At 36.7% G+C, this 21,085-nt stretch overlaps 1 protein-coding gene across 2 annotated transcripts in view; it reads left to right on the forward strand.

Annotated features, from left to right (window-relative positions):
- DECR1 (2,4-dienoyl-CoA reductase 1) overlaps window positions 1-21,085 on the forward strand; it is a 44,917-nt gene that overhangs the window by 21,768 nt on the left and 2,064 nt on the right. For both annotated transcript variants that reach the window (XM_035011496.1, XM_035011497.1), the window contains 2 exons: window positions 14,904-15,003; window positions 19,071-19,143. In XM_035011496.1, the coding sequence (XP_034867387.1) occupies window positions 14,904-15,003; window positions 19,071-19,143 (173 nt within the window). The remainder of the gene's footprint in view (window positions 1-14,903; window positions 15,004-19,070; window positions 19,144-21,085) is intronic.

Raw genomic sequence — 21,085 nt, forward strand, 5'->3', positions numbered from 1 at the left:
TCTCTGTCAGCTCTTCACTCTGGGTTCCTATTTTGCTTGGTCTCTCTCCTCTTTGTGTTTCTCTGCCTCATTGTCTCTTTTATTCCTTCTCTGACTCTTTTTTTTTTTTTTTTAAGATTTTATTTATTTATTTGAGACAGAGAGAATGAGAGAGAGAGAGCACATGAGAGGGGGGAGGGCCAGAGGCAGAAGCAGGCTCCCTGCCGAGCAGGGAGCCGGATGTGGGACTCTATCCTGGGACTCCAGGATCATGACCTGAGCCGAAGGCAGTCGCCCAACCAACTGAGCCACCCAGGCGCCCTCCTTCTCTGACTCTTGATTTCTGTCTGACTCTCCCTTCTTTTCTCATTATTGTCTTTCATTTTAACAGACTATGATCTATTTTTATTCTCACATTGGATTAAAATTTTGTGGGCTTCATTAAAAATATATTAGCTAAGACTTTTTAAAAGATGGAAGCCAGTTTTTATTCTTCCAAGATTCCTGTCAGTTATTGATGCCATAGCCTGACAGAGTTTGAAGTTGTACCACTAGGCTCTGGAGAGTACAATGCACAGGGTCTGTTCTGGTACTAGAGCAACAGTTAAGGAACTCAGGTGCTAATGATCTCTGAAGTATGTCAAAGAAGTCAGTTCAGGGGGTAAGCAATCTATGATTGTCTGTGGTCAGAAGTAGGTTTGGTGGTCTGGAATCGAAGGAGTCAGTCAAGGTGAGATATCCAGGGAAGTCAGACTAGAGAAGATAAGGGTACCAGCAACTGAAAGACAGACATTTGCTTGCAGGAATTGTTGACATACACTCGGAGAGGGGATAGCAGATGACTGAGGATCAAGAGAGCAGTGGCCGTAGCTAGAGAAGCTAAGAATTAGAAGGACATTATTAAACTATGTTTATAAGTAGCATTGATGCAAAATTAGTAATTATGAACAAATGAAAGATTTAGGAAACTCCTAAAGACATTAGCTCAGTGTGCTCTTATAACCACAAAGGTCAGTAAATACATGACTGATCCTTATTGAGAAGGATATTGAAAATATTATGCTGAGGTCCATTCATCTCTAGGATATCATGTATCAGTATAAAAATTAGTGAACAGTATGGAAAAGAATACCTAATTTTATTGAAGAATGAGAGAACTTGCAATGAGAAGAGACTACAAAAGAGACTAATATGGGGTTTTATTTAAATCTAGTCACAAAGGATAGGATAAATATTAAATTTTTCCATCAAACCCTAGATCATTAGAAACAAGAGATACCTCTTGAAACTCACAAGAGGTGATTTTAGGACACGTAAGAAGTATTTTTTAAAAAGATTTATTATTTTAGAGAAAGGAAGAGTGTGGGTGGGGTGGGGCAGGGGAGAAGGAGGGAGAGAATCTCAAGCTGACTCCCTGCCAAGCATGGAGCATGACTTAGGGCTCGATCCCGAGATCACAGTCCAAGCCGAAATCAAGAGTTGGTTGCCTAACTGACTGAGCCACCCAGGTGCCCCAGGACAGATAAGGAATACTTTATTGAGGTAGCACTAATAATACGTTATACCACTATGGTACTTTTTAATTTACAAAGTACTTTCATATTATAGTATGCAAACAGTATGAAATCAAGATTATTACAAGCTGATTAAAGAAAAGAGTAAATCAATGCATAACATAACTTGAATGTATTAATTTTAGTTTGCTAAAATTGAGATACAATTTATATATAGTGAGATCCACAGATTTTATATGTTCAAATTGACTTTTGATAAACTTAAACACTTAGGTAACCATTGCCCCAGCCAAGACATAGAACATTTCCACTGCCACCAAAGGTTCCCTCTTGCTATCTTCTATTTACTCCTCACTATATATATATACTTTTTTTTTGAGAGAGAGAGAGAGAGAGCATGAGGGAGGGGAGGGAGGAGGGAGAGGGAGAGAGAGAATCCTAAGCAGACTCTGTGCTGAGTGTAGAGCCAACAGTCTCATGACCTTGAGACCATGACCTGAGGCAAAAATCAAGAGTCAGACGCTTAACCAATTGAGCTACCCAGGCACCCCCACTATCTTAGTTTTTAATCCATTTTTATTGGATTGTTTGTCTTTTTTATTATTGATTTTTAGAAATTCTTTGTTTAATCTGAATACTTTGTCCGATATAGTATGTATTTAGAATATTTTCTCCCAATCTGTTGCTTCTCTTTTCATTTCCTTATCAGTATCTTTTGGGGAGCAGAAGAAACTACATTTTGACAAATCCACCAAACTGTTTTCCAAATTGGCTCTAGGAAGTTGCATTCCCAACAGCAATTTATAAGATGCATCTGCGCCACATTCCGGCCCACACCAGATTGGTTCTATTACATTTTAGCCTTCCTCAGTTTGTGTAGTGGTCCCTCATTTGTGATATTAACTTATATTTCCCTAGTAACTAATGAAGTTGAGCATCTTTTCATGTGATTATTTATCAGTTGTATAAATTCTTTGAAGTGTCTGTTCTAATCTTTTGTCCATTTTCTTATTAGGTTGTTTGTCTTCTTGGTGTTGAATTGAAAATTTATTTTACATATTCTGAATATAAATCTTTTATCAGATGTATGTTTTGCAAATATCTTTTCTCAGTCTATGATTTGTCTTTTCATGTTCTTAACAATGTCTTCTGAAGATGAAATATTCTTAATTTCGATGTTCAACATAATGAAATTTTTCTTTTATGACTCATGCTTTTTGAGTCCTAAGAGATCTTTCCTTAATCCAAGGTAACAATTAATTTCTCTGTTGTTTTCTTCTGGAGCTATTTTAGTTTTCACTGTTACATTTAGGTTATCCATTTTGATTTAAGGTTTGCATTTGGAATGAGATAGCAGTCCAGGTGAATTTTTGGCATACATCTGTCCATCCTTTTCTCAGTGAAATACTTTGGTCCTATTGTGGAAAATCAGTTGATGATATAAATGTAGGTCAATTTCTGAGCTCTCTATTCTGTTCAAATGATATATCTATCATTATTTGATTACCTAGCTTTATAATACATACATACATCATATATAGATTACTTTAGCTTTATATTAACTTGACATCTGGTATTGTGAATCCTCCAACTATTATTTTTTTCAAAATTGCTTTCATTGTTCTGTGTTCTTAGCATTTTCATATAAATTTAGAATTCAGTAATTTTTACAAAAGAGTCTACTGAAATTTTGACCAAGGTTGTGGTAAATCTATAGATTATATTGGGGAGAAGTGACATTTTGACAATAACATCTTTCAGTCCATCAGCATGCAATGTCTTTCCATTTGTTTAGGTCTTTAATTTCTGTCAGCAATGTTTTGCTATTTTCAGTGTGTAGTCTTATATAAATTTTGTTAAATTTCTGCCAAATAGTTTTATATTTTTGGTGCTATTTTAAATTATACCATTTTCTAAATTTTATAATTATTTGCTTCTGGTATTTAGAAACACAGTGGACTTGTTTTTGTATATTAACCTTTTTTCTATGAGCTTGCTACAATTACTTAATAGTTCTTACAGCTTTTTCAGTAGATGCCTTAGGATTTTCTATATTCTTAATAATTGTGAAAAAAGACAATTTTTATGTCTTCCTTTCTAATCTGTATTTCCTTTTCTTGCCTTATTTTACCAGCTAGGACTTCCAGTACAATGTTGAATAGCAGTGGTGAAAGCAAATATTTCTTCTTGATAGCAGGGGGAAAGCACTCAGATAGTCATCATTAATTAAAAATTTACCTGTAGGTTTTCATAAATGCTCTTTATCAATTGAGGAAATTTGCTTCTGCATGTAGTTTGCTGACAGTTTTTTAAAAAAATCATGAATAGGTATTAAATTCATCTATCTTTATTGAGGTGCTGATTAGTATGGTAAATTCCATTGATTAATTTTTGAATTTTTAAACAAGCTTTGCGTTATGAATCTAAATCCTGCTTGGTTATGATATATTATCCTATTTGTATATTGCTAGATTTGTTTTGCTAAAATTTTCTTAAGGCTCACTTTTTCAGCTTCCAGATACTACTTTTAATTGAGTTTCTTAGAGCCATGACAGTGCTTGTTCAGTTCAGGGATGAGCCAGATATTTGAGGGGAATTTATATGCAGATGTTACATCCTCCTTTCCACCTGTTCTGGCAGTTCTCAGCTCTGATTTTTGTGAACAGATGATGTATTGGCTACAGCCCTGCTTTTTGAAATTGATATGTTTAACCTACATCCAAAAAATGTCTCTTGTGTCTCTCTGTCGAAAACATATTAGATGAGTGTTCAACATGTCATGATATACGTCCTATTTGGCTGTTTATCAGAATCTTAAATTACTTGATATTCAAATGAAAATATTGGCCACATATCCATGATTGTCTTTAAAAAACATACTTGTTTGGATTCTATCTAAATAAAACAATTTTTTCTTAAATTTTATTATAGGATAGACTACCCAGATATTATACTTGATTTTGGACTAGCTTTGGTAACTGAGTCACATGAACTACTTCATACCAAGAAGCTATAATTCCTTCCACATAAGATCATATGAGAATTCTGTAGTCATTACTGCAACTTCTGTAATTATTAAATAAAGATAGATGATGACCCAACAGGTGTTAGAATACTGAACAAGCAAAAAGCAAAACATTAATTATAAGGAAATGTTTTACTTTTAACCAAATTTTCTTCCTCTCTCTCTCTCCCCCTCTCCTTTCCTCCTTTCCTTTCATCTTTCCTTCTTTTTTAAAAACACCATTTATTGAGTGCTTATTCTGTATCAGGTCTTGTTCTAAATGCTGAACATTTATTAACTCATTTAATATTTGCAGTTACACTGTAAGATATGACCTATTTTATTCCCATATAGTTACAGGTGGATCAGAGTTAGTCTTTTTTAATAGATGACATAGATGTTTTAAATTCTCAGTTCTACAGATAAGAAACTATGGTTTATTAAATACCTAATAAGCATTAACTATTATTGTTAAAATTGACAATTGGCATTTTATTTTTAGAGAGAGAGAGTGTGTCTGAGTGGGTGCGGGGTGTGGAAGGGGAAGAGAGAATCTTAAGTAGGCTCCATGCTCAGCAGGGGGCCCTATGTGGGGCTGTGGGGCTCAGTCTCAGGACCCTGAGATCATGACCTGAGCCCTGAGCCAAAATCAAGAGTCAGATGCTTAACTGACTGAGCCACCCAGGTGCCCCTACAATTGACATATTTTTAAAGTCTAGTGAGAAAAAAGAAGGAACTGTAATTCAGTTTAAGTCATAGTCACTAGTTTATATGTGATACTTAGACACTTAGGGAGTTGTGATGTTTTTACATTTACTCAGCGTTCTCATCTATAAAACAAATTGCATAATTAATTACTTCTCCAAGATTTAGTAATAAAACAAACTGAGAGCTACAAAAGCTTCATGAAAAATATAAATTGTTTTACCAATGTGCATGGGCTTCTTCATGCATGTGAATAAACATATGGTAGCCTAGATAATTTAAAGAATTTGGTGGAGATAATTTTCAGAGCTTCGGAGTATCTAAGCGTCAGGGATAGTCAGAAGCAGTCCAAGACAGCTTGAACCATGTGAGGCCTGTATGGGGGAGAGGGAGGGAGTGAAAGGTCACTGTTTAGGCAGATTAATCATGTAAAATGAGGGGAAAGAGGAAAGAGGAAAGTAAGAAACATCTCCAAAGGAAATTGTGGATAGATGGGTGTCATTGGAAGAATTCCTGAGGTAATCTTACCAGCAGCCTTGTGTAGAGGAAGAGTAAATTGAACCAATTCACTAATTGAAGAAAGAATTAAAAAAGAGAGCATCCTTTTGGTCAATAAATATGAAGAAATAGTTGAAAGCTTTGAACTGGGTAAAATACTTTATACCTTTCATATGCTAAGTTTTAATAAATTATCAGAAAACCCAAGGTTTTTAGTGATCTTGCTGTACTAGTCCCTAGTGTGTGAACTGTAAACACAAAAATAAATTTTAAAATAGTCTTATTTCCAACCCGTTGGTACTGTCCTTGGCCAGTTCCTTTTCCCTCACTCTCCGTCATCTAGTGCCCTCACCCTGTCTAATCTCACTTCCTTCCATAACCACCCCTTGTTTGGCTGTTCTTTTACATGTATTCTGACTAGAACCATTTGTCTCTAAGCAGTACAGAATCTTCATGCCCAACTCTAGTTCCACAACTCAATGAAAGATGCCTATTCAGGGGTGCCTGGGTGGCTCAGTCGTTAAGCATCTGCCTTCAGCTCAGGTCATGATCCCAGGGTCCTGGGATCGAGCCCCGCATCAGGCTCCCTGCTCCGCGGGGAGCCTGCTTCTCCCTCTCCCACTCCCCCTGCTTGTGTTCCTTCTCTCACTATCTCTCTCTCTGTCAAATAAATAAATAAAATCTTAAAAAAAAAAAAAGAAAGATGCCCATTCAGAGGCCATGATGCACACCTTAGCATTTCAAAGTACGCATGCTGCGTGTTGTTATTATTCCCTGTTGTAAGTCTTCTTGTCCCATCCACCAAGATTGGAAATGCTTTTACCTAACAGGATACATTACTCATATCCCACGTGCAAATCCTTTCTGCCCTGTCTCCATTCCTCTCCCCATGAGTTCCTAACTCATTACTAAGCACAAAGGTGATGCTTTGTTCGTGAAATGAAACATTTTTGAGACCGACAAAAACAAGAGGAGTTGAGGGCATATTTAACGCTTCTGTCAGTGATGTCAGTCAACTTCACTACTAGAAGAAAAGAAGACGACCGGTCATTTTGACAAAATCGAGTGGTATGGAAGCAGTGCTCCTTGTTTGACAAGAAAGGAATCGTAGATCAGGAGTAGAATGTGGCTATCTTTCAGTCATATGAGTGCAAGTTAAATGCTGTTTAGGTTTTAAAGTATATTAGGACCATATGGGTACCTTTCTGTGTATTGTGTCCATTGCCTTCCTTAGAAGAGTGGGTGCATTTAAAGAATGTTTAAAAACATTTCTAGGGGCACCTGGGTGGCTCAGTCGGTTAGGGTTCTTCCTTTGGCTCAGGTCATGATCCCATGGTCCTGGGATTGAGCCCTGTGTCAGGCTCCATGCTCAGCAGGGAGCCTGCTTCTTCCTCTCCCTCTGCCTGCCTGTCTGCCTACTTGTGATCTCTCTCTCTCTGTCAAATAAATAAATAAAATCTTTAAAAAAATAAAAAGTAAATAAAAAATAAAAACATTTCTAGTCATCATTTGGAATTTATTAAGGTAGCATTAGTATCCTTTTTAAAATCACTTTTGGGAGCGCCTGGGTGGCTCAGTCGTTAAGCATCTGCCTTCAGCTCAGGTTGTGATCCCAGGGTCCTGCTTCTCCCTCTCCCACTCCCCCTCCTTGTGTTCCCTCTCTCGCTGTGTCTCTCTCTGTCAAAAAAATAAATAAAATCTTTAAAAATAAATAAATAAAATCACTTTTTGCTGGAGTTATCTTGCTAGTTTGATGGAACATTTAAATTTCATTTGTTAAAATTTATTGTAGCAACCATATGTAGCTTACTTTGGTGTATTATGAAGATAATATAAAGGTAAATTTCCAAAATTTGGAAATTTTGAATCCTTTTTTCTTTTAAACTATGTAATTGGAAATTTCTTGGAGAGGCAATTTTACGTAGTGGTTAAGAGTGTAGGCTTTAGGGGGCGCCTGGGTGGCTCAGTTGGTTAAGCGACTGCCTTCGGCTCAGGTCATGATCCTGGAGTCCCTGGATCAAGTCCCGCATCAGGCTCCCTGCTCGGCGAGGAGTCTGCTTCTCCCTCTAACCCTCCCCCCTCTCATGTACTCTCTCTCTCTCATTCTCACTCTCTCAAATAAATAAATAAATCTTTAAAAAAAAAAAAAGTGTAGGCTTTAGAATCACACTGTCTGTTCTCATCCTGGTTATACCTCTTAATACTCGTGTGAGCTTGAGCAGGTTCTTCTCTGTGCCTCAGTGTCTTCTGTAAATCAGGGATAATAGTAGAACTCCTCCCGAGGATTGCTATGATGATTAAGTGAACTAGTACCTGTAAAGCGTTAAGAACAATGCCTGGCCTAGAATAGTGCTTGGTAAGTGTTAGCTATTAAAGAAAATATTAAGTTCCTCCAAGATAAGTGTATTTTTACTACCTCTTTTACAAGGGGACCATAAAGTGTCTGAATTTGAGACCAGGACCTATAATTAAAATAGACTAGAAAAACCAGAGCCCTGATACCACTTATTGTAATTAAACTTGCAAATTTCAACCTATATGAAAGATGTGTATATTAAATGTTGAACTGAAATAAGGCTTTACTCAGTAAATAATATATTTTTAGGAAGTTATTTTGTTTTTTAAAGTTATATAATCCTCCTTTGATTAACTCTTAGAGCACTGATAATTTTTAGATTTAAATTTAATCTGAGCTTCTATTGAAAAGTGGCTGAGAGACAGGGTCCTCTGTTCCCTAATCCAAAAGACAGAGAAGCACAGTTTTCTCTTCTTGCCATGATTGGCAGTAAGATTAATTGCTGACAATAATGGAAGAGTTAAAACTGCAAATAATATCTCAATTGTATGTTTAGAAAGTATAAGGAGTCCAGTGTTACTTATGTGTAATGTATAATGCCAAGAGAGTTAAGAAATAAGGATAGGGGGTGTGGAGTTTACCCTCTGGAGATTAGTAAAGTATAATTGAAGAATCTTAAGAAGAGATACATTCTCAGTGGAGATTGAAGCATAATTGATGACTGAGGGGAAAACTCAGTGAAGAGAAGTGTTAAAGGAAAAAGAAGAAAGAACCAATGAAAGAATTGTCTAGTCCCAGGAGCTGTGAATCAGAAACACAGGTGGAGGGTCTTACTCTGGGGTATGGAAAAAGTTGATGGGTGATGTTGAGAGCCTAGGTGAAACTGCAGATGTATCTTTCCAATGGCATTCACCCTCAGTTTGTAATAGTGTTAAAATCCCTTCCTTGTAAGAGTGGAGAAAGCAGTACTAGTATTGAATTGAGGATGGATGTCTTGAGACAACATGGTGGCTAGGCATTAAGTGATTAATTCATGTAATTGTCTAGGTGGTAAATAAGCAAGTTAGAGCAGGAGGGAATTATAAGCCTAAAGAATATGAGAAGAAAAAACCCAGAATTTATAATGAGGTCTCAAGGAGCACGTGCGGTATGAGGGTGTGAGAGAACTGGAAGGACAGGATCTAGAGAATGAGGCACTGTATCCATATTTTGGCATGATGACAAAGCTCAGGTTGTGGCTCTGTTGGGTAGTAGTGAAGGTTGTTGGGAATGGGGAGATCATAGAACTGTGAGATTTCTAATCTTGTCCACCTGGTTGTTGAATTCTATCAGGATGATGACAGAAGTTGGGTTTGAGATGTGGCTACAGATGCTTGTGTAGGTTTAAGGCCAGGAGTCAAATTTCAGCACAATTGGCAGAGTAACTGGGAAGACAAACATCAGTTGAAGTTACAGGTAGTAGTTAAAAAGCTGGATATTATCGGTTTCAAAATGGTGCTTTTTTCATGAGGGTAAAAGAATAATAGGTAGAATCAACAGCAACAATTAATTAATGAGTAATCCGTAAAATTGAATGACTTTTGCTGGACACTCCCTATTTTCCTATTTTACAGATGTTAAATCCTCAGCCCAGAGCAGGGAAGTGACTTGGCCAAGGTCACACAGCTGTACAACTAGTAAATAGTAGAATCAATATTCAGGCCCAGATATCTTTATACTATTCTACCTCTGTTGGTTATGGGAACTAAAATTGTTTATTATTTTAATTTTCATAACTTGGATTGAAACTAGATTTTAGAACTTTTGAGTCTTTTGAAATTGGACATAATCTTGCATTTTATTATTTTTAATAGACAATGTGATTTTTTTTAAAGATTTTATTTTTAAGTAATCTCTACATCTAATGTGGTGCTCGAACTTACAACCCAGATATCAAGAGTTACATGCTCCACTGACTGAGCCAGCCAGCTGTCTCTAGACTGTGATTTTTAGTGTTTCTTTGTTATTATTTTTTACCGTTTTTAAGTAATGAAGCCACTTGAAGCTTGAAATATGTGGTGATGAAGAGCTGGATTCTCTTATTAAGGCTACCATCACTGGGGGTGGTGTGATCCCGCACATCCACAAGTCTCTGATTGGAAAGAAGGGACAGCAGAAAACCATTAGAGCATTGTTTTAACTAACCCTCTTCCTCCCCATCATTGTACTATACCTGGGACAGAAGAAATAATGGGGATATGTGGAATTTTAAAAAGAGACAGATGGAAAAGCATAGATAGTTCCTGTAGATGCGATAAGAGACATTTGTATGTTCTTAGGCTCAAAGTTTGATAAAGTACCTTTCCATGTGGCAGCACTTGTGTGTTGACTGGCTAGGTTTCTCCTGTGTGTTTTATACAAAAAAAATGGAATTGATAAACCATTTTCTACAAAAAAAAAAAAAAGACAGGCTATTTCTCCCTTTCTCCATTTACTTGATCTCAATAAATAACAGATTCATTTCTGCTTGTCTGCACTGGGATGTTAGAAATTTGGCATTTCCAAACCTCTTCTATAGGAAGTTATTCTAATTTAAAGAATTGGCCTTGGGATACCTGGGTGGCTCAGTCAGTTAAGCATCTACCTTTGGCTCAGGTCATGATCCCGGGGTCTTGGGATCAAATCCTGCATCAGGCTTCTTGCTAAGCGAGGAGCCTGCTTCTCCCTCTGCCTGCCGCACCCCCTGCTTGTACTCACTCTTTCTCTCTCTGACAAATAAATAAATAAATAAATAAATAAATAAATAAATAAATAAATAATAAATAAATAAATAAAATCTTTAAAAAAAGAAAAAATAAAAACATAAAAAAATTAAAGAATTGGCCTTTCTTCAAAAAGAAAATTTATCAATGACTAATTGACTAATTGTCTAATTGACTAATATGACTAATAATCCTCAATGGGAATCTGAGAATTCTTTATTTTTGAGCTTTTAGCACCACTTTTCATTCTTTTTTTTTTTTTTTTTAAGATTTATTCATTTATTTTAGAGAGTGTGTGTGAGTGGGGCAGGGGCAGAAGGAAACAGAGAGAAATCCTCAGGCGGACTCCACGCTGAGTCCAGAGCCTGACGTGGGGCTCTATCCCAGGACTCTGAGATCATGACCTGAGCCAAAATCAAGAGTCGGACACTTAACTGACTGAGACACCCAGGCGCTCTACCACTGTTCATTCTTTAAAGTCCAGCTGTGTTGTTCTACTCTGCAGCTTTAACCCAGTTAGGATAGTACAGTTTCAAAATTTTACCTCCTTCTTACACTCAGAGGCAGCGCTGTCTCATTCTAAGCAGTGGGTGACCCAGATCTTCTAGGCTGAGAAAATAAAACCTAAAGGGAGAAAGAAAAGAACAGTATCTTTCATCTTCAGTATCTGAATTATATAAAATGGTTTAATTCTTCCTCTTTCACACCTGAATAAACATTTGTTAAATCTGAATCAGAAGTTAGAGCACTTTCTACTGCAGCATTTGCTTTATATAAGTAATTATCACTTTTTAAGTAGTTTTTATGATTTTGCTGTAAGAGTGATGCAGTTATAGCATCTGTTGTCAATGTTCTGTAATTGTGTACATGATTGTTCTACATCCCCCCTTTTCCACAGAGTGATTTTGGAAGCAAAGTAATTTTCAGAGCTCTGAAAGAAGCAGAGTTTGATATAAAAAGGAGTTAACATAATGATTAACCATTATTTCTCATACCCTCAAAATGGCACTCCTGCCCCACTTTTCACCCCTCATGTTGTCCAGGATGTGCAGAGTTTTGTTACTATTTTGGAAAATGCAGAGGGAAGAGAAACTAAATATTTTTGGAGGAGGAATAAAATGTATCTGAATATTCTTCAAATTATTTTTATTATCTTTCAAACTTGTAGTCCTTTAAATTTCTTAAAGTATGTACTGCTTTATAAAATATATATAGTTTCATCCTTTTGCAAATATTAAACTTGCAATATTTTCTAGTGTAGAGCCTAATTAAGAAATAGAAAATCACTGATTTCTTAGCAGCTAAAGATTATTATTTTAAACTTTCATTCATTCATTCAATTTATTGAGAACCTATTATGTCCCAAGCACTGTTGATTACTGTAAGTTTGGTGTCACTTTTTAATATAGCTTTATACAGTCAGTTATTTTCAAAAGCAATTTGGAAAACCAAAAATGTAAATGTTTACTGACATATTTACTGCTTCTGACAGCCATCATTTCATCTGAAGATTTGAGTTTCTATTTAGTATCATTTTTATTTCGCCTAAAGAACTTTTTTCAGTATTTCTTGTAGTGCACATCTGCTGGTGTTGAATTCTTGCAGCCTTTGTTTGTCAGAAAATATTGCTTTTATTTTTGAGGCTATTTTTGCTGTGTACTGAATTCAGGGTTAACAGGTTTTTTTGTTTTGTTTTGTTTTGTTTTTCTTTTTCAGCACCTTCAAGTTATCATTCTCTTGTTCTCTAGCTAACATTGTTTCTGATGATGTCAGTGAATATTTTTATTATCTGTTCCCTTATTTATGTTGTTTTCTGTTTCCTCTGATTGCTATTAAGATTTTCTCTTTTGGGTACCTGGCTGGCTCAGTTGGTGGAGCAGGTGACTCTTGATCTCAGACTTGTAAGTTCAAGCCCACGTTGGGTGTAGAGATTATTTAAAATAACATGTTGAAAAAAAGAAATATTCTCTTTATCACTGGTTTCGAGTGACTGCTTATAATATGCCCTGGTATGGTTTTCTTTGTATTTATCCTGCCTAGGATTTGTTTAGCACCCTGGATTATAGTTTTTGCCAAATATGGAAAATTTTCAAACCTTGTTTCTCCAAGTGATTTTTCTGCCCCTTCCTTCTGGGACACCAATTGTACACATGTTAGCATGCTAGATACTGTTCTACAACTCACTGAAGCTCTGGTTGTTTTTTTCCCTTCCCAACTATTTTCCTTCCATCGATCCTCCATTTTGAATGATAGGTGTTGCCTTGTCTTCAAGAGCATGGATCTTTTCTTCTACAACTAAGCCCATGCTTTAATTTTTCACTTTAGATATTGTATTTTTTTGCTTTAGAACTTCTATTTGGTTTTATTTTTGCATTTTGCATTTCACTTATTACACTCATTTTCCTTGAAATCTTTTAGAATATTTACAGTATCTTTTAAAGGTCTTTGTCTGCTAATTCCATCTTTCCTGTTATTTCTGAGGCTCTTTCTATTAACTGATTTTTCTCCCAGTTATACTTCTGTGTCTTTTTTGTGTAGCAAGTTTTGATTGCGAGCTATGAATGTTATGCTGTTGAGTGTTGTATGTGTATTAAAATTTTCCTTTGAAGTGTTTTGAATTTTATTTTAGCATATAGTTAAGTTACTTGTGGATCAGCTCCATCATTTCAGTGTTCATTTTTAAGCTTTATTTGGGTACATCTAGAGTAGCCTTTACTTTTGAGCTAATTCAACTCTCTCTTTTTTTTTTTTTAAAGATTTTATTTATTTATTTGACAGAGAGAGACACAGCAAGAGAGGGAACACAAGCAGGGGGAGTGGGAGAGGGAGAAGCAGACTTCCCACTGAGCAGGGAGCCCGATGCAGGGCTCGATCCCTGGACCCTGGGATCATGACCTGAGCCGAAGGCAGACACTTAACAACTGAGCCACCCAGTTTAACTCTCCTAATAAGGCCTGGCCTTTCTGAATTCTCCACTGAAAGTCCTGGATGTTCAGTGAAGCTGCCTAGAACTCACTCATCTCCCAGCCTATGTGAGCTCTGGGAATTGTTCAGCTTACAGCTCCCTGGCGGTTCTTTGCCTGGTCTAATGAAATCTCCCCTTAAACGTGTACAGCTTGATATTTGGCCAAAGACTCGAGGAGATACTCTGCAGATTTATGGAGCTCTATCTCTGCATACTTCCCTCCCTGGGGGAACTCTCCTCACAAATTCCAACTTGCTCAGTCTCCCCAAACTCTGATCTCCATCTCCTCAACTCAGTGAGAGTGCTATGTTTTGCTTGTATTTCCCCTCCTTATCTCACAGTCTATATAGTGTACAGTATATGTATGTATATACATATATATACAGTATGTGTATATTTGTAGTTTACACCATAGTATACTATATAGTATATAGTATATGTATAGTACCTTTAGGCAAAAGTCTGGGGTGACCTTAGGGCTCATTTCATTTTTCTTCTCTCAGGGATCATTGTCTTTCCCTGCTTGCTGTACAATATCTAAAAATAGTTGTATCATATAATTATATATCTTATACAGTTTTCTTGCTGTTTACAGGGGGAGGGCAAGTCCATCATGGCTGGAAGTCAAGTCCCTGCTAATATAGTCTTGATTCTGATTTATTCTTATTTTTAAGATTTTATTTATTTATTTATTTGTCAGAGAGAGAGAGAGAGTACAAGCAGGGGGAGCAACAGAGGGAGAGGGAGAAGCAGGCTCTCCACTGAGCAGGGAAGCCCAATGTGGGGCTCCATCCCAAGGCCCTGGGATCATGACCTGAGCTGAAGGCAGATGCTTAACCAACCGACTGAGCCACCCAGGCGTCCCTGATTTATTCTTATTTAAGTGGGTGCTTAGTTCATGGAAATCCAATCCAGCTGATTATGCAGGGGGTTATAGGGCCATGCCTCTGAGTTTTGGGTCACTGTCTTGACTCACCTGCCATAGGATTTCAGGTAAGCACAGACTGGGCCATCTTGAATGACAGCAAGATTAGCAATTTTATTAGATTACTCTCTCATTAATTTAGGGCTACTGAAGTTTAAAAAATGCTACATTTTTGTTAAATCCTCTTGAATCAGATCCCATTCTTGTAAATCATATTTTCCTGATGTGAATTGACTTAGCTGTATTGTTAATTACTATATCCTTTTCGAATTTCAGGAGCAGCATTTCTTGCTATTACAACCATCTATGCTGAAAGTGGGTCAGGTTTTGTAGTACCAAGTGCTTCTGCAAAAGCAGGAGTGGAAGCCATGAGCAAGTGAGTACTACTATGATAATCCCAGCACCGGAGATAAATAATGTACTTTGGTAGTTCATGGAGCTTAATTTCTCCTTTCTAGTCTCCATCCAGAGAAAAGTAAAACCAAAGATTAACTTGGATTCACTTAGAAACAGACGTTCTAGCTCTTGGATAAGTCTTATTTGTCTATATCAGCACTGTCCGATAGAACTTTCCGCAGTGATGGAAATGTTTTATAAATCTGCCCTATCCAGTAGCCACATACGAAACCCTTGAATTGTGGCTACTGTCACTGAGAAACTAAATTGTATTTAATTTTAATTACTTTAAAATTAAGATTAGATAGCCAAATGTAGCTAGTAGCTGCCATATGAGATAGCACAGGACTATAGCCTTTTTGCTCTCCCATATATCTTTATCGGTGCTGTTTCTAATTTCTGTTAAACACACCTTCATCCTTATATTGTACCTGCTGTGCAAGATTAATAGGACTAACATAAACCAGTGACCACTTGCCAGATCTTGTGGCCTTTTCTCAGCAGCATATGATTGCTTTTCGAATCTATTCCCCATTGGCCTTTTCTACTGTCTTTGTTATAATGTAGGTTCTCATCATGGCTTACTGTAATAATCCTATAATGTGTTTCTCTGCTACCAGTCTCTTCCCTCTTTATTTTTTATTCATCTTCCCACCAGAATCATCTTTCTAAAAATATGTCTGCTTATGATACTCCCTAGCTAAAATCTTAGATCATTTTTTCATTATTCTTTGGAATAAAAGCCAAACCTTAGTATGGTATTCTAAATAAACTTGTCCCTGGCCTTTGTTTATTCATTGATTAATTGGATAAATGTGTATTGTGTTCTTTTTGTGTGCCTGGCACTGCGCTAGGTCCAGGGATAGGGTATTGATAGAAGTAGAATAGTTCTCATCCTCCCCTGAGGGGATAGCATTATACTGTTTTTCTTGTGTTTTAATCTCTATTGAACTGCTCTGTATTTCCTTAAATATGCCATGCGTTTTCATCTCTCTATGTCTGGGCTATGCTGCTGTTGGAATTTGCTGTGATATTTTCCCTGCTTTCAAGGCTGTCATCATATCACCTCCTCTAGGAGGTTTTCTCTCATTGCTTTAGAACAGAATTAATTATTCTCTACTCTGTGCACCCTTAAAACTTTGTTTATTCCAATCTAGTGAGAAGACTAACACACTAATAAATAAATGCTATCTATAGATTTATAGATTCTAAAATAGATTCTAAAATTCTAAAAATCTAGTTATAGATTCTAAAATGAAGGTCATGTACCAATATGGTAAGGACACAGAGAAGGACATGCAAGGCTGCTTTCGAACATATTGTTAAAGCTATGTGGCCTCCCCACTGGGATGTGAGTTCTGTGAGGGAGGGACCATACCTTATTCATCTCAGTATACTTATTTCTCAGCAGGACCTGGTGCATGGCTGGTGCTCAGTGTTTGCCAAAACATCATTGTTCTTTTCTTCCAGTAGTCTCAAAGTATTTTTCAACATTGAAATCAGTAATACACATTTGTTTGAGATAAAAAGACATATTACTATACTTAGAAGTGGAATCTTAGTGTAAATAGAGGTAATTACTTTTTTAATGTCAGGTGGCATTGGAAATAAGGAATTAGAACTTGACTATTTTGGCATCATTTGTACAGTATCAGTATTTGTCTTTTTGGGAACTTTGATCTTGTTAGAGGTTTCAATGTCATGTCCTTTAAGAACTGTGATTCTGTGCTGCTTGTTTTTGTTTTGTTTTGTTTTATTGCATAGCATATTGCATGGAGTAGATACTTGGTAAATGTTTACTTCCTTTCCAGCCTGAGTTCCCGTCAGTCCTCTTCTCATACTTTATAGGACACAGTCATACTGGAATAGGCCTTGTAGGTCACCAAATACTGCATGTTGTTTGTACCTTTGTCCTTTACTCATACTGGCCCATTTACCTGGGCTGTCTTTTTTCTCCATCCTACACCCTATTATCTCCCATCCTCTTTTCCTCCCCCTTGCTTCCCACAATAAACTCCTAATCCTTCTTCAAGTGTCAACTCAAATATCACCTCCTCCAGGAAGGCTTCCCTCTTACTCTCACTAGACTTAGGTACTTTTTTGTAAGCAGTCATGGTGCACATTACACAATTCCCAGCAGAGTAACTAGTTTATTATACAACTAAGCTAACCTCCCTTGAGAGAGGACTGCTGTCTTGAGAGGCAGAGACTGCCTTCCTTAGAGGGTAAATAACACTTACAAAATGTTAACACATAGTAAATACACAATAAGCATCTGTTGATTTAACAACATAATGGCTAACATATATTGAGTATATTGTGCTTTGCATCTCAACATGCAAAACAAGCTCATGAGGTGGATTTCTTATCATGTTATGGTAGTTCTTCAGAATATAAGCTAATTTAATGAGAGCTAGGACTGGAAAAAGTGTATCTGTTGCACCTCTGAGCAGAGATAGGATGGCTTTTCCTCTAGGCAGGTTTCCTTAATAGGTTGCTCAGTTTTTCACAGGATACCATAAACTGTGCTCAGCTTGTAATTCTGTTAAGACCTGAAGTTGCTGCTTCCCTAGCAGTTTGAAGCAGGTGCACTGCAAGTATGTGCCAAGGGGAGGTATAGTCATGAATTCTGTCAAAAGCATCACTCAGAAGCAATTTTTATGTATGATTTGCCTGAAAGAGATGCAGTTCACCCATTCTCTAAAATGCATCCATGGATTAAGATAGATTAACAGACTGTACTTGGAGCACTTGCCCCCTATCCTATAGAATGAGTTTTTGAAGTGATCTTGTCAGACTATATTAATTGATATCTTACAGTTTTGTAAGACTTACCTCTTTGTATCTATTGCAAGGATACAGTATTGTCTTACTGTATTATACAATTTTCATTTTAGAAGTCTTTTTGAAAAAAATATTTTTCTGATTTTTTTATCAGGAACAATTGTGCTTTTCCTGAGAAATTACCTTGCCTTTCCCTTACGGGCACTGCAAAGTGTGTAACTGATTAGGGCTTACCTTTTTTGCATTGCATCTTGGAAAGAATGGATGCAAATTTGTGACCCACCTATTGTGATTGTATAGAATGCCACAAAACATTTAGTTATTAGCTCCATTCTTGGCTCCTTTATCTTTCCTTATCCATTTTTCAATTCCTTTCTCCTTTCCTGCTTCCTTCTTTTGTCTGTGTCCTCTCTTTCCTTTAAACGATTTTATCTTCCTCATTTGCGTTATATGTATTTTTTAAAAGTTGTTACCTTAAGTCATTTTTTAAAACTAGATTCAGTATATATACACACAGATATACATGAGTATAAAGTCCTAAAACGAGTTTAGATAATAAAAGTTAGACCTGTCTATCAAGTAGGCTTTTAAAACAGATTGCTTGAAGTTTCCATGTTTGCTATTATTGTTGTATTTTGCTTCATGACATTTAGTAAGATTTTGTTAGATTCCTATTTCCCTTTGAGTGCCGTGCAGCAATTGTATTAAAGCCTCGTTAAACATGGATGTGGTTAATATTTTATATCTATGTAATCCATCTCTTACTTAAAAGTACTCATGATGTTGCAAACATTGTAATCCAATGTACTATATATAAGTAGTACATGTTGCACTGAACTCCAGAAAATGTGGGGGAGGGGCATGATTCTCTCACCTCTTTATGCTAAATTATGATACTTATTCTAAAAATGTATTTTGATATTAGACTTAGTTCTGAAATGTAAGTGGTAGGTAGTATAGCATTGTGATTAAGGACACTAAGATGCAAATGGTAGATATTACAGCAGAGTGACTGAAGGCACAAACTCTGGAACTAGACCACTTGAGGTTTGTCAGTAGCCAGATGACTCAGAGCAAGTGATTTAATCTCTCTGTGCCTCAGTTTCCTTGTCTGTAACATGAGGAATGATAATAGTACCTACTTGTTGGGGTTGTAGTCTCTGGCATATAGCAAGCATGCAGTGAGTCTGGATTATTAGTATTTTTGACATATAGTATAATATTTTAGAATATTAAAATAGTGGTGTTTATTTTAATTTTTAGGTCTCTTGCAGCAGAATGGGGTAGATATGGACTGCGATTTAATGTAATTCAACCAGGGCCTATAAAAACAAAAGTAAGTTTTAGTATGCCTGTTATCTCCTGAATGATTAAGGAATAAAATATTGATAGAAATATTCTGACTGTTGTGTGCAGGACTTGTCAGAGATGCCTGAGTTTGGATCCCTAGTGGTAGGGTAGAGGGCTTTGCCATTATCCAATATAAATGGAGGTGGGCAGGAATACAACAGCTATGTAACTTCTTGATAAGATCGATTTCAACCTCTTAATCTTCTGGGATCTTTTGTGCCATCCATTTTGGTATTTCGTCTGATTTGCTTCAGTAATCTGTTATTAACCTATATTTCTTAATCCTCACCATATTTTATGGATTCTTACTTTGATTGACGTCTCTTTTTTAGTTCATAGAAATGTAAGTATATTTTTATTTTAAGAGATGTTCTAGAAAGTTATCATACAGGCTTGGTCTTGCTATAGGTAGCATTTTCTTTGACTCACGTCTGTGCCTTTCACTTGCAAACACTCAATTATGCATGTCATTTAACTCCCATGTCTCTCTGATTACAAATCTTTCTGATGGCATGCTTTTCTCCTATAGTCAGTAATGCTTACAGATACTCATTGCAACTCATAATGATCACAAGTGCTGTTATAGTCAGAAGGCCCACAGGTTCTGTGTTCTCTCATATTGCCCCAGATCACTTCACTCTTACTTTTTGTTTTTATGTAAAGCAAGAATTTACAATCCCAACTGACCTGTAGCTCCGAAGGCCTAGGTGAAGAATGATAACTTGTTCTGGTTGTATAAATAAATAAATAAATAAATAAATATTTAATCTAACAAAATCTTAATTTTAAATAATAAATTTTATTATTTTATTTTAAATAAATTTTAAATAATAAATAAATTTATAAATAAATATGTACAGTTGTATTACGTTAGAAAATAGTGCTGAGGAGCATTTGGATTGTAGGTAGTTCTGGGTGTTATATGGACATGGCCGCATTAGTTTATTTAGCAGTTTAAAGGGTGGAAAATGGGAAGAAGAACTACTTGAGTGAGTGAATCTTGATTATCTTGTCTGACACTCCAATAATAAAGAATCTAATACATTAATGGAAAAATAACTCAAAAGCATACATTAGGGGCACCTGGGTGGCTCAGTCGTTAAGTGTCTGCCTTCGGCTCAGGTCATGATCTCAGGGTCCTGGGATCGAGCCCCGCATAGGGCTCTCTGCTCAGCAGGAAGCCCGCTTCTCCCTCTCCCACTCCCCCTGCTTGTGTTCCCTCTCTGGCTCTCTCTCTCTCTGTCAAATAAATAAATAAAATCTTTAAAAAAAAAAAAAAGCATACATTAAAACACACGATTCAGGGCAGCCCTGTGCTGAGCACTCTCTGAAGAGAAACCTGGAGTCACAGAAGCTTCTTTTTAGGACCCCAATCTCCAGGAGAGATCCCCTGCATTTTATTTATTTATTTAAAATATACTTGTTGAGGGACTGCTATGTGGGACGGTACTGAAGGTGCATTTGTTACAGAGTACTTGCCATCAAGGAGTTTACAGTGTAGCAATACAGGTATCCGTTGTACACAAGTAACAAGCATGTAGCTTTAAAGAGATTAAAAGGAAACGGAAGTGTAGAAACTACATAGCAATCCCGACAGAGCCAGGATTGGTGCTAGTTTGTATCCACCCAGGGAGGCCAGGAGGGCTGGAGGGCTCACAAGGAGCCTCCTGAGAGCTTGCTCTGTCTCTCACCTGTTTATTGAAGAAAACTGTCACCTAGACTTCCAGGCACTGGTACAGAGAAATTCAATATTATTATTATTCTTTCTTCTTCTTCTTCTTCTTCTTCTTCTTCTTCTTCTTCTTCTTCTTCTTCTTCTTCTTCTTCTTCTTCTTCTTCTTCTTCTTCTTCTTCTTCTTCTTCCTCTTCTCCTCCTCCTCCTCCTCCTTCTCCTTCCTCCTTCTCCTTCCTCCTTCTCCTTCCTCCTT

This window comes from Mirounga leonina, unplaced genomic scaffold (assembly GCF_011800145.1).
Source record: "Mirounga leonina isolate KUSES-001 unplaced genomic scaffold, KU_Mleo_1.0 Mir_165, whole genome shotgun sequence".
Classification (NCBI taxonomy): Eukaryota; Metazoa; Chordata; class Mammalia; order Carnivora; family Phocidae; genus Mirounga; species Mirounga leonina.